Below are 13,603 nucleotides of genomic sequence, written 5' to 3'. Positions count from 1 at the left end.
TGCTCAAAATTCTCCAAGCCAGGCTTCAACAGTATGTGAATTGTGAACTTTCAGATATTCAAGCTGGTTTTAGAAAAGGCAGAGGAACCAGAGATCAAAGTGCCAACATCTGTTGGATCTTCAAAAAAGCAAGAGAGTTCCAGAAAAACATCTATTTCTGCTTTACTGACTATGCCAAAGCCTTTGACTATGTGGATCACCAACAAACTGTGGACAATTCTTAGAGATGGGAATACCAGACCACCTGACCTGCCTCCTGAGAAATCTGTGTGCAGGTCAAGAAGCATCAGTTAGAACTGGCCATGGAACAACAGACTGGTTCCAAATTGGGAAAGGAGTAGTTCAAGGCTGTATATTGTCACCCTGCTTATTTAACTCATATGCAGAGTACATCATGAGAAACACTGGGCTGGATGAAGCACAAGCTGGAATCAAGATTGCCGGGAGAAATATCAATAACCTCAGATACGCAGATGACACCACCCTTATGGCAGAAAGTGAAGAGGAACTGAAGAGCCTCTTGATGAAAGTGAAAGAGGAGAGTGAAAAAGCTGGCTTAAAACTCAACATTCAGAAAACAGATCATGGCATCTGGTTCCATCACTTCATGGCAAACAGATGGGGAAACAATGGAAACAGTGAGAGACTTTATTTTCTTGGGCTTCAAAATCACTGCAGATAGTGACTGCAGCTATGAAAGTAAAAGACCCTTGCTCCTTGGAAGAAAAGTTTTGACCAGCCTAGACAGTTAAAAAGCAGAGTCATTACTTGATCAACAAAGGTCTGTCTAGTCAAAGTTATGGTTTTTCCAGTAGTCATGTATGGATGTGAGAGGTGGACTAAAACCAAGCTGAGTATCAAAGAACTGATTCTTTTGAACTGTGGTGTTGGAGAAGACTCTTTTTTTTTTTTTCATTTATTTTTATTAGTTGGAGGCTAATTACTTTACAACATTGTAGTGGTTTTTGCCATACATTGACATGAATCAGCCATGGATTTACATGTGTTCCCCATCCTGATCCCCGCTCCCGCCTCCCTCTCTATCCCATCCCTCTGGGTTTTCCCAGTGCACCAGCCCTGAGCACTTGTCTTATGCATCCAACCTGGGCTGATGATCTGTTTCACCCTTGATAGTCTACTTGTTTCAATGCTGTTCTCTCAGAACATCCCACCCTCGCCTTCTCCCACAGAGTCTATAAGTCTGTTCTGTACATCTGTCTCTTTTTCTGTTTTGCATATAGGGTTACCATTACCATCTTTTTAAATTCCATATATATGCGTTAGTATACTGTATTGGTGTTTGTCTTTCTGGCTTACTTCACTCTGTACAATGGGCTCCAGTTTCATCCATCTCATTAGAATTGATTCAAATGAATTCTTTTTAATGGCTGAGTAATATCCAGCAATCCCACTCCTGGGCATACACACCAAGGAAACCAGGTCTCAAAGAGACACGTGCACCCCAGTGTTCATCGCAGCACTGTTTATAATAGCCAGGACATGGAAGCAACCTAGATGCCCATCAGCAGACGAATGGATAAGGAAGCTGTGGTACATATACACAATGGAGAAGACTCTTGAGAGTCCGTTGGACTGCAAGGAGATCAAACCAGTCAATCCTAAGGGCAATTAGTCCTTAATGTTCCTTGGAAGGACTGATGCTGAAGCTGAAATGCCAGTGCTTTAGCCACCTGATGTGAAGAACTGACTCATTTGGAAAGGCCCTGATGCTGGGAAAGATTGAAGGCAGGAGGCGAAGTGGACAACAGAGGATGAGGTGGTTGGATGGCATCACCAACTCAATGGACATGAGTTTGAATAAACTCTAGGAGTTGGTGATGGACAGGGAGCCCTGGTGTGGTGCAGTCCATGGGGTCACAAAGAGTTGGACATGACTGAGCAACTAAACTGAAGTGATGAAAGTAGGATTCAAAGGTCCAACTCGTGAATATATACTCTTTTGCACTAAATAATACTGATTTATTTATCTGGGATTATCTGAGATTTCCTGGAGGGCTGAATATATTGATGTGATATATTAATCATGTGAATGAGATATATTATGTAGCATTTTCTAAATGTATCTGACCATGGATATGGTCCCTATGCCACCTTTTTTTCCCCAGAGTGTTATTGTGGGGTAGGAGGTCATGAAAACATACTTTGGGAAAGACATTATCAATCAAATCAATTAAAAAATAATTTGTAACATAAAATTGTATGAAAGTTTTCTACAGTTTGCCAGAGTTAAAATCCATTTATATCAAAGTGCAGCTTCCCAGGTGGCTTAGTGGTAAAGAATCTGTCTGCCAATGCAGAAGTAGGAGACATGAGTTTTATCCCTGGGTTGGGAAGATCCCCTGGAGTAGGAAATGGCAGCTCACTCCAGTGTTCTGGCCTGGAAGTGTCTCATGGACAGAGGAGCCTGGTGGGCTATACAGCCCATGGAGTTGCAAAAAGTTGGACAAGACTGAGTACACATGTATACACATATCGAAGTATTTCTAAGAAATGTTGAATTTATATTGTTTTATATGTAAATTCCATTTGGAAATTAGGATTGAAGGAAATGCCTGGAAAACTTTAAAGGAAAGGCAGCTAAAATTTAATAAACATCTGCACCAGGCATTATAACAGGTGCTTTATGTACATTGTCTCACTGACTTCTCTGCCACTGAGCTGGAAAATGTTTTTATCCTTTTGTTATACATGAAAAGACAAAGACTTAATTAAGGTTAAGGTTCTTAAGTAAATAGTATGATGCACAAAATCTAGGTCCTGACTCCCAAATCCATAACACACTCCATTCTAAGCTGCCTGCCTAGGGCAGGTCCATTAGATGCAGATTTTTATTCACAAGATTAGTCCTGTAAAAAGGACTTGCACCTTTTTCCAATAAGTTTAAGGCTCAACTATGTAGTAGTGTTTTCCTTATATCATTTTTACTTTACAAATATTCAGATACAAAAAGTATTACAATTGCATGATCAATAGTACTATGCAATATAAGGCAAAGGATATAATTTGTTTGCCCGACTGTATTGTGGTAGTAATAAAAGTTATAACAATAATTATTAGGTGTTTACCTGTATGTCAGACACTATTCAAAATGGTTTATATGGCCTATGTAAGACAATAAGGTATCTTACTTTCCACCATTATATCTTATTTTTTTTAATTGAAGGATAATTGCTTTACAGTATTTTTGATGGGAGGGAGGTTAAAGAGGGAAGGGACCTATGGCTTCCTATGTTTTCATACCTATGGCTGAATCATGTGGATATTTGGAAGAAAACATCATTATATCTTATATCTTTTTAGGGGAAGTCAAAAGATAATCTTTTACATTGCTAATATAGTTTTCTTGTCTTTTTACTAATTATTGATATTTTTAAGTGGATTGATATTATTTTAAGACATTTTAATAGCAGATGTTTATAACTGGGTAAACTGTATCAGTTTTCATTCTAACACTCTGAAGAGTCTGAATATTTTTTTCTTCATATTTTAAGAAATCTGACTACTTAGGAAGCCTAAAGAAAAGGCAATGAATAATTTAATTGGAACTCAGCAAAGGGATTTGAAATGTTATGCAGTCACCTTCATTATACTAGTTTTGAATTAAGTCATCACAGATCAATGGAAAGGCCACCCACATTATTATTGATTCTTTGTAATTTCTTCTTTACTATAAAAAATCTTCAGGGTTATACCTCTGTGTAGAAATCAACTCACTATAACAAGCCAGGCGAAAGAGGTACCAGAGCTCTGTTGCTATAGCAACGCAACCTGGCACTGTCTTCTGGGACTTGCTCTAAGGGAAGGTCCAATGATAGGGAGTAATGTGACTTTCTTTTCTGCTCTTATGGCATATATTGATTTACTGTGAATAAAAAGTAACATGGCTCAAATTGCATAACTTTCCTGGTAATGAAAAATGGGCTCTTGTGTAAAAATGAAAAGGAGTTTTAAACAAGTAGCAAGGAATAAAACTTTCATTTATCTTAGTGGAAACATTGTGCAAACAGCCCTTCCTCAGTAGTTGAATGTTGAAAATTCATTTTCTTGAATAGCAAGGATATAAATATTTCATATAATTTAGCAATTTATGGGAGCAGCGATTATAATTTCAAAACTATCTAATGGGTTATATTACTTTTAGGGAGAAAATGGTCATGTTTGCCTCTGATACACATATAAAATCTCAAAGCATTTATAATGTTCTAATCCATGATGAGAGAAACATGGCTGTTATTAGGGCATGAATATTTCCAGACTGAGTACCTTTCTTTGCCCAACTGCCTCAAAACTGAACACTAATTCAGGAAAAGCAAGCAAGAACACTTAAAATGTATTCAAACACTTTAAGATTTCTTTTTAATAATATCTTTGCTCCATTAAAGATACTCTCTTTTCTTTGTAATTTATTCATGTTCAAATAAGGCTGGACCAATAGGATATAATTTACACTTTGGTAACACATCTCTCAAAGGGCTTGCAAATGTTAATGTCTTCTTAACCTCTTTCTTTCAGAGAAAAGTATATATCTTGGATGAATACAAAATAAACAAATAGTGATTGACCACAGCTATAAAAAAATCAGCTGAGTTAACCTTTCTGAGATTTATTCCTTGAGAATGAAAACCTTTAAACATAGAAAAATGTGAGCTAGACTGTTCATGATTGCACCCAGCACTACATTTGACACTAAATTGGAAAGCAAGAAAAAAAAATACAATTAGATATCTCTTAAAAGAATTGAAAGAGTAGTATATCTGGGCCATTCTCTATATTCCTATTTAAGTTAGAGAAGTATATGAAGTGTGAAGAACAATAATAAATAAGAGCTCAAAACCAAAAATTCTTTTCCTTGAGAATTTGCCAATATTTGCCACTTAGCAGTGAGTAGATTTTTTTTTTTAATATTATGTCTACCTTTTAACTGAACTGATAAGCATTTTTACTTATCTCCAACTGGATCAGCAAAGTTTACCATGCCTTTAAGTCAATATATGTGTGACTCTATTTCACCTTGAATCATTTTCTTTTGCCATTCCACTACATCTAGAATAAATGGATACTATTTTTTACTAGCCACAAATAAAATTATTTAAGCTTACAAAAACATTGGAAAAGTAAACAGCTTCAATTGAGGAAATACACAGGACCTATGATTTTTGTTCCCACTTTCTGCATTGCTGTACCTTCCAGCCATTGAGATAAATTAATTGTACCAAATTTATCATGGATTCTTTTTTTTTTTCATTTATTTTTATTAGTTGGAGGCTAATTACTTTACAGTATTGTAGTGGTTTTTGTCATACATTGACATGAATCAGCCATGGATTTACATGTATTCCCCATCTCGATACCCCCTCCCACCTCCCTCTCCACCCGATCCCTCTGGGTCTTCCCAGTGCACCAGGCCCGAGCACTTGTCTCATGCATTCAACCTGGGCTGGTGATCTGTTTCACCCTAGATAATATACATGTTTCGATGCTGTTCTCTCGAAACATCCCACCTTGCCTTCTCCCACAGAGTCCAAAAGTCTGTTCTGTACATCTGTGTCTCTTTTTCTGTTTTTCATATAGGGTTATCGTTACCATCTTTCTAAATTCCATATATATGTGTTAGTATACTGTAATGGTCTCAGCCATTAAAAAGAATTCATTTGAATCAGTTCTAATGAGATGCATGAAACTGGAGCCCATTATACAGAGTGAAGTAAACCAGAAAGATATCATGGATTCTTTTATATATATATAGACAATAAGGAAACCAAGTATTAGGAAGTTAATTATTCCCCAAATGTCACACAGCTATAGGAGTTAAAATCTTTCTTTGAATTCAACATATCTGATTTCAGAGCCTGTGTTTTAAACTATATGCTATTCATTCTATTTCAGACTATCTAGTCTTTGGCATGTCGAGTTGTGAGTATTGCTGCTCAGCTTTCAACATCCACTGATAATTAATCTGTAGTTAATGTGTAGTTCCTAACTTGCTTGTTCCTTTGCTGCTATGGTTTGGTAAAGCATGGAATTTAATAGCCAATGCCTGTTAGAAGAGATTACCCAAGAAACAATCTTAGAAAGCAATAATACCCTCCACACACACACAAAAAAAAAATTCAGAAAAACCAGGATGGTTTTCACATTGTTCAACATAGTTATTGATTTTTTTTCAATATATTGACCAGACTTGAAAGATCTTTCCCGAAAAATGATTTATTTGGTGAACGAACAAAGGGATATTCTCAATTTACTACAATTATATATTTCCATTTCCAGTTTGCTTTTATGTTATCAATATTAAATTCCATTAATTTTGTAATATATGAAAGGATTTTCTGACCATGACATGGTGGGTCAGAGAGATGAAATTGCCTTTTGTACCTTTTAGTATTTTTTAATAAAGGGTCTAAATTAGACTGTGACAAAGTACAATCTGAAATCATTTTCCCTAAACATAAGTTTTGATTACTTTTTTATAATACTTTTTCCTAATTGTGTTACTTGGTGGAGGGTGCAGTGTTTCTTTTGTGTGGTTTATAAAGTACACTTGTGCTGTGTGCTATGCTAAGTCACTCAGTCGTGTCTGACTCTTTGTGACTCTGTGGACCATAGCCCGCCAGGCTCCTCTGTCCATGGGATTCTCCAGGCAGGACTACTGGAGTGCCTTGCTCCAGGGGATCTTCCCAACCCAGGGATCAAACCCCTGTCTCCTAAGTCTCCTGCATTGGCATGTGGGTTCTTTACCACTAGCGCCACTTGGAAAGCCGAATTGTACTTACTTATACATTATGGCATATTTTCACTGGGGCTTCTCTGCTGGCTCAAAGAATGGTAAAGAATCTGCCTGCAATGCAGGCGACCCAAGTTCAGTCCCTGGCTTGCAAAGATTCCCTGGAGGAAGGTATGGAAACCCCTTCCAGTATTCTTGCCTGGAGAACCCCATGGGTGGAGAGGAGCCGGACAGGCTACAGTCCATGGGGTCCAGAGTCAGACACACAACCGAAGCAACTTAGCACACATATTTTTCATTACTACTTTTTGAAAAAAATCAGTGTGATTGTTAATTTATACATTTTCTTGATGTTGAAACTGCAGATAATAGATATTTAACAATTTTCCCAAGGTAATCCAGCTAGTAAGTGGCTGATCCAGGAATAAATTATATTGTATTTCTTTATATATTAAATTCCATATATTTAAACATCACTGCATTTTGGACTGTTTTGTTCACTATGAGGGCTACTCCATTTCTTCTAAGGGATTCTTGCCCACAGTAGTAGATATAGTGGTCATCTGAGTTAAATTCACCCATCCCAGTCCGTTTTAGTTCACTGATTCCTAAAATGTCAGTGTTCACTCTTGCCATCTCCTGTATGACTACTTCCAATTTGCCTTGATTCATGGACCTAACATTCCAGGTTTCTATGCAATATTGCTCTTTACAGAATCGGACTTTACTTCTATCACCAGTCACATCCGCAACTGGGTGTTGTTTTTGCTTTCACTCCATCTCTTCATTCTTTCTGGAGCTATTTCTCCACTCTTCTCCAGTAGCACATTGGGCACTTCCTGACCTGGGGAGTTCATCTTTCAGTGTCATACCTTTTTGCCTTTTAATACTGTTCATGGGGTTCTCAAGGCAAGAATAATGAAGTGGTTTACCATTCCCTTCTCTAGTGGACCACGTTTTGTCAGAATGCTCCACCAATAGACAAATCTCAAAAATGACAAATCTCAAAATCTCAAAAATGACAGAATGATCCCTGTTCGTTTTCAAGGCAAACCATTCAATATCACAGTAATCCAAGTCTGTGCCCCAACCAGTAATGCTGAAGAAGCTGAAGTTGAGTGGTTCTATGAAGACCTACAAGACCTTCTAGAACTAACACCCAAAAAAGATGTCCTCTTCATTATAGGGGACTGGAATGCAAAAGTAGGAAGTCAAGAGATACATGGACTGACAGGCAAATTTGGCCTTGGAATACAAAATGAAGCAGGTCAAAGGCTAACAGAGTTTTGCCGAGAGAACCCACTGGTCGTAGCAAATACACTCTTCCAACAACACAATAGGAGACTCTACACATGGACATCACCAGATGGTCAATACCAGAATCAGATTGATTATATTCTTTGCAGCCAAAGATGGAGAAGCTCTATACAGTCAGCAAAAATATGACCAGGATTTGACTGTGGCTCAGATCATGAACGCCTTATTGCCAAATTCAGACTTAAATTGAAGAAAGTAGGGAAAATCACTAGACCATTCAGGTATTCCCTGAATCAAATCCTTTATGATTATACAGTAGAAGTGTCAAGTAGATTCAAGGGATTAGATCTGATAGACAGAGTCCCTGAAGAACTATGGACAGAGGATTGTGACATTGTACAGGAGGCAGTGACCAAGACCATCCCCAAGAAAAAGAAATGCAAAAAGGCAAAATGGTTGTCTGATGAGGCCTTAAAAATAGCTGAGAAAAGAAGAGAAGTGAAAGGCAAAGGAGAAAAGGAAAGATATACCCAATTGATTCACAGTTCTAAAGAATAGCAAGGAGAGATAAGAAAACCTCCCTCAGTGATCAGTGCAAAGAAATAGAGGAAAACAATAGAATGGGAAAGACTAGAGATCTGTTCCAGAAAATTAGAGATATTAAGGGAACATTTCATCTAAGAATGAGCACAATAAAGCACAGAAATGTTTTGGACCTAGAAGAAGCAGAAGATATTAAGAAGAGGTGGCAAGAATACACAGAAGAGCTATACAAAAAAGATCTTCATGACCCAGATAACCATGATGGTGTGATCACTCACCTAGAACCCGACATCCTGGACTATGAAGTCAAGTGGGCCTTCGGAAGCATCACTACGAACAAAGCTAGTGGAGGTGATGGAATTCCAGTTGAGCTATTTCAAATCCTAAAAGATGACGCTGTGAAAGTGCTGCACTCAATATGCCAGCAAATTTGGAAGACTCAGCAGTGGCCACAGGACTGGAAAAGGTCAGCTTTCATTCCAGTCCCAAAGAAAGACAATGCTAAAGAATATTCAAACTACCACACAATTGCACTCATCTCACACACTACCAAAGTCAAGCTCAAAATTCTCTAAGCCAGACTTCAACAGTATGTGAACCAAGAACTTCCAGATATTCAAGCTGGTTTTAGAAAAGGCAGAGAAACTGGAGATCAAATTGCCACCATCCGCTGGATCATTGAAAAAGCATGAGAGTTCCAGAAAAATATCTACTTCTACTTTATTGACTACGCCAAAGTCTTTGACTGTGTGGATCACAACAAACTGTGGACAGTTCTTAAAGATATTGGAATACCAGACCACCTGACCTGCCTCCTGAGAAATCTGTATGCAGGTCAAGAAGCAACAGTTAGAAACAGATATGGAACAACAGACTGGTTCCAAATTGAGAAAGGATTACTTCAAGGCTGTATATTGTTACCCTGCTTATTTAACTCATGCAGAGTACATCATGTGAAATGCTGGGCTGGATGAAGCACAAGTTGGTATCAAGATTGCTGGGAGAAATATCAATAACCTCAGATATGCAGATGACACCACCCTTATGGCAGAAAGTCAAGAAGAATTAAAGAGCCTCTTGATGAAAGTGAAAGAGGAGAGTGAAAAAAATGGCTTAAAACTCAACATTCAGAAAACAGATAATGGCATCTGGTCCCATCATTTCACGGCAAATAGATGGGGAAACAATGGAAACGGTGAGAGACTTTTTATTTTGTGGGGGTGGGGGGGCCTCCAAAATCACTGCAGATGGTGATTGCAGCCATGAAATTAAAAGATGCTTGCTCCTTGGAAGAAAAGTTATGACCAACCTAGACGGTATATTAAAAAGCAGAGACATTACTTTACCAACAAAGGTCCACTAGTCAAAGTTATGGTTTTTCCAGTAGTCATATATGGATGTGAGAGTTGGACTATAAAGATAGCAGAGTGCTGAAGAAATGCTTTTGAACGTGGTGTTGGAGAAGACTCTTGAGAGTCCCTTGGACTTCAAGGAGATCCAACCAGTCCATCCTACAGGAAATCAGTCCTGAATATTCCTTGGACTGATGTGGAAACTGAAACTCCAATACTTTGGCCACCTGATGCGAAGAGCCGATTCATTGGAAAAGAGTCTGATGCTGGGAAAGATTGAAGGCGGGAGGAGAAGGGGATTACAGAGAGTGAGATGGTTGGATGGTATCATTGAATTAATGGACATGAGTTTGAGTAAGCTCTGGGAGTGGGTGATGGACAGGGATAACTGGCGTACTGGAGTCCATTGGGTTGCAAAGAGTCAAACACGAGTGAGTGACTGAATTGAACTGAACTGAAAATATCACGCAGTAAATTCCCCTTTGAAGTGTTTTTTAAATTTTTGGAATAAATGAAACCCTTTGTGTTTTCTTCTGTTTTTGATTTAAGAATCATTTCCCTTGCATCACATAATAATGTGAAATTGTAAAGTTTATACGATTTTTCTTTCTTCTTTTTGTAGTCTTCCCAACAAGAACATTTCTTGGTTAGTTTACATGTTCTATGCTGATATAAATATGAATAATTTTTAAAATGAGTTTTGCAAAGTGAAAGTATATGAAACAATTTTACAGAAAGGGTGTCATGTTCTTAAATTATTGATGAGTCTCCTAGCAGCCAAAGAACAAACCTGTGAAATATCTGTCATTATAAATTGTGCATCATCCTTCCTTGCATCCTTGGCAAGGGCCAAGTTGCACAAACAGGATGCAGCCAGATTCATTAAGAAACATACTTTATAACTGTAGCTATCTTGAGTTTTCACTGAACATAGCATGGTAGCAATTTTACCATTACTACATTGACTATAATAAATTAGGACTCATTTATTTTGTGGTATCTTTTTTGTAAGTCAGTGAGTTAAGTTTCTACAGACTCAGTCATGATAGACCTTCTAATAGTTGACATTTTGCATTTCAGTTCCTCAGTAAATCATGGAATCTTGCTTGGTTCTGGACCCAGAAGGTACCTTCATCATCTAACTGTCAAGACTTTTACTGAATAAATGTTACTGATTCGTTTCAAATTTTTATTCACTAGAATGGTGTGTTCCACTTATAGTAGTAGTAACATTTTCATTTGAAGCTTGGTTGTATGTTGTTTAGGATATATTCTCTCATTTCCTGCCGTCTTGTTAGAGGCATACTAAGACCTTGAGGAGATTCCCTGTGTAGATTTGAGGAGGAACAAGATATAAGAATTTGGGTTTAATATTAATGTTAGGATATGTACTCAATTTGTTTTACTCTAATGAGAGTCCTAATATTGCCAAAAAAAAAAATAAATAAATAAATCACAGTGAGTTATTTCAAGATATTTACCCCATTTCCCTAAAAGAACACCTGCAAGAAATCACTACATTATATGACTTTTCTCCGAGCTGTAGCTTTCTCTTACCTTCATTTCCTTTTACATACCAACTTCTCTTGCCAACCTCTAATCCTCCTGCACTGTACTCATACCTTACTCTTCCAACACTCTTGGCTGTTATGGAGAAATGCCTTCTCTCTCACCCAGAGGTTGTATAATCTAGCTTGTATTACAGATATCACATTTTAGGGGGCTATAAACTCCATGGAAAAATTATAATTATTTGAAATATCACCATGTAAAGGACTTTCTCATGCTTTCTCTTTTTTAACTAGCTCTACAATTTTTTTTTTCATTTTCACAGAAACTGACACCTTAGTTAACAGTCTCTAACTTTCACTCTAAACGTGGTCATTTGTTCATATTTTTCTTGAAACCAAGCCTCATAGAACATGTGGGGCAGAGACAATTGGATAGTACCTCCGAGGCCTCATTTGAAGGCAGGTAAAGGGCGGACCTGGGATTTCAAATTCTTTTCTAACTTTGGCATTAGGCATAAAGTCCCCAAGGACTCCATTCCAAACTGCAACACCCAGATAAATAGTACCACAGTAATTTGTCATCATCCATCAATATGTTAGCCATGATAATGTTACCCATCTGGTACTCTTCTTTTGATAATCATGGTCTTTTGAAGTCCTCGATTAATAGAGAAATTATGAAAACATAAGGCACACAGAGCCTGAGGAGTGTTGTTGGCCTGCCCACCTGTGGCTAAAGTAGGTTTCAGCCTGCACAGAGGCACTTTGGACCACAATGTATATGTCACAAAATCCTGCCCCCATGGCGATGTTTACAAAGTATCTTTCTACCTTCTTCTAATTTCCCTATCAACCTACAACCAACATGACAAGGAGCCAAAAGTGTTCTCAGAAGCCAAGAGAGGAATGAGCTCTTATCCAATCTTGGGTAGCTCATCTACTGTATTTATTCAACATCTTAAAATGAAAAGAAATCCCACAATGAACACTGGAAGAATTCCAAAGAAGCCTGAATTTTTAATTGACATACTGGTAGCAAGGATTGAGTGGGATCTTTCTTTATGTACAACATCCATAGATCTGATGGATAACACACATACATGCATGCACACACCTGCACACACACACACACATATATATGGTAGAGATGAAATATTCTAAGGATAAAGTGGAAGATAACCTTGAATAGTAAGTTACAGCCATAAAAACATCTAATTATGAGAGGGGAAATGAATGTTTCCCAAGGATAACTTTACTTTGAAACCCTGATGCTTAGGCAGAGAATCTGGGATGTATCCTTCAATTATAACTAAAGGACTTTCAACCAATCACCTTTCAGATAAACTGGGCATCTCCTGGTAAATATGTGACCATTGTGAGATTTCTAATCTGCATAAATACACTACCTACATACATTTTAAATTTCAAGAGAAGAAGTATTAATATACTCACATGTCACACAGTTTTCTGAGTGGAAATATAATGGTGAAACCTTGAATAAATGCAAGAGGTCAAGTAAGTATGGAGGTCAGAACAAGATGGCAGGATATTCACCATTTAAGGAAGTCTCATAGAGAAAATAAAGACTGCATTTACATAACAATTTTCTCTATAGTTTCATGAAACCTTCTCTAGAGCCTGGTATATTTCAGTTGTGGAATTGAGAAACAGACTTGATGTCTGTTTTGGGGAAAAATTATTTCCTTACGTGTATCTCTTGTTGTTATAGTAAGAATTCAGCAAGGAACAGGAGACCGAAGGACCCCCCAAAATGGATAGTTCTAAACATTTATATTTTAAAATGTCTACCAATTCTCAGACGGTGTATGCCTTAGTTATCACTTAATGTGGATTATTAGGCCTAAAACTTCCCTTGACTCTAGGATATGAAGAAATGTAAGAATAGTCATTATAACTTGAAAGTAAAGGTTTTCTTTAATCTTGTCAAAAAAGATCACAGTTTGCATTTTCAGGTAACATTCATGCGCCTTTCTGCTGTTGAGACAGAGAGCATTTTATGAACTTCATATCTTCTTGTTTCAGTAGGGTCTTCATGGCTGTGACTATGTCTCCATAGCCAAAGCAAAGCAGACGTTGAAGGTAATCACTTAGATAGTTTAAGTAATGATTTAGTAATTTAAGAACTTAGGGGAAAACTTCTCCACATTGCATTCACTGTGGACTCTTGGCCTCCC

At 37.5% G+C, this 13,603-nt stretch overlaps 1 protein-coding gene across 9 annotated transcripts in view; it reads left to right on the top strand.

The window, feature by feature from the left end:
• The window catches only part of GAS2 (growth arrest specific 2), a 167,725-nt gene that overhangs the window by 110,586 nt on the left and 43,536 nt on the right, over positions 1–13,603 (top strand). The window contains exons 8-9 of one of the 9 annotated variants that reach the window (XM_043451973.1): positions 10,978–11,022; positions 13,452–13,469. The exons of 6 other annotated variants lie outside the window; for them this stretch is intronic. In XM_043451973.1, the coding sequence (XP_043307908.1) occupies positions 10,978–11,022; positions 13,452–13,454 (48 nt within the window). In that variant the 3' untranslated portion in view covers positions 13,455–13,469. Of the gene's footprint in view, positions 1–10,977; positions 11,074–13,451; positions 13,536–13,603 lie in introns of those variants that run through there. 2 more of the 9 variants (XM_043451972.1, XM_043451971.1) reach the window with 2 other exon arrangements.

This window comes from Cervus canadensis, chromosome 29 (assembly GCF_019320065.1).
Source record: "Cervus canadensis isolate Bull #8, Minnesota chromosome 29, ASM1932006v1, whole genome shotgun sequence".
NCBI classification, from domain to species: Eukaryota; Metazoa; Chordata; class Mammalia; order Artiodactyla; family Cervidae; genus Cervus; species Cervus canadensis.
The sequence above is the reverse complement of the archived record's forward strand: the minus strand, read 5'-3'. Positions and strand labels throughout refer to the sequence as shown.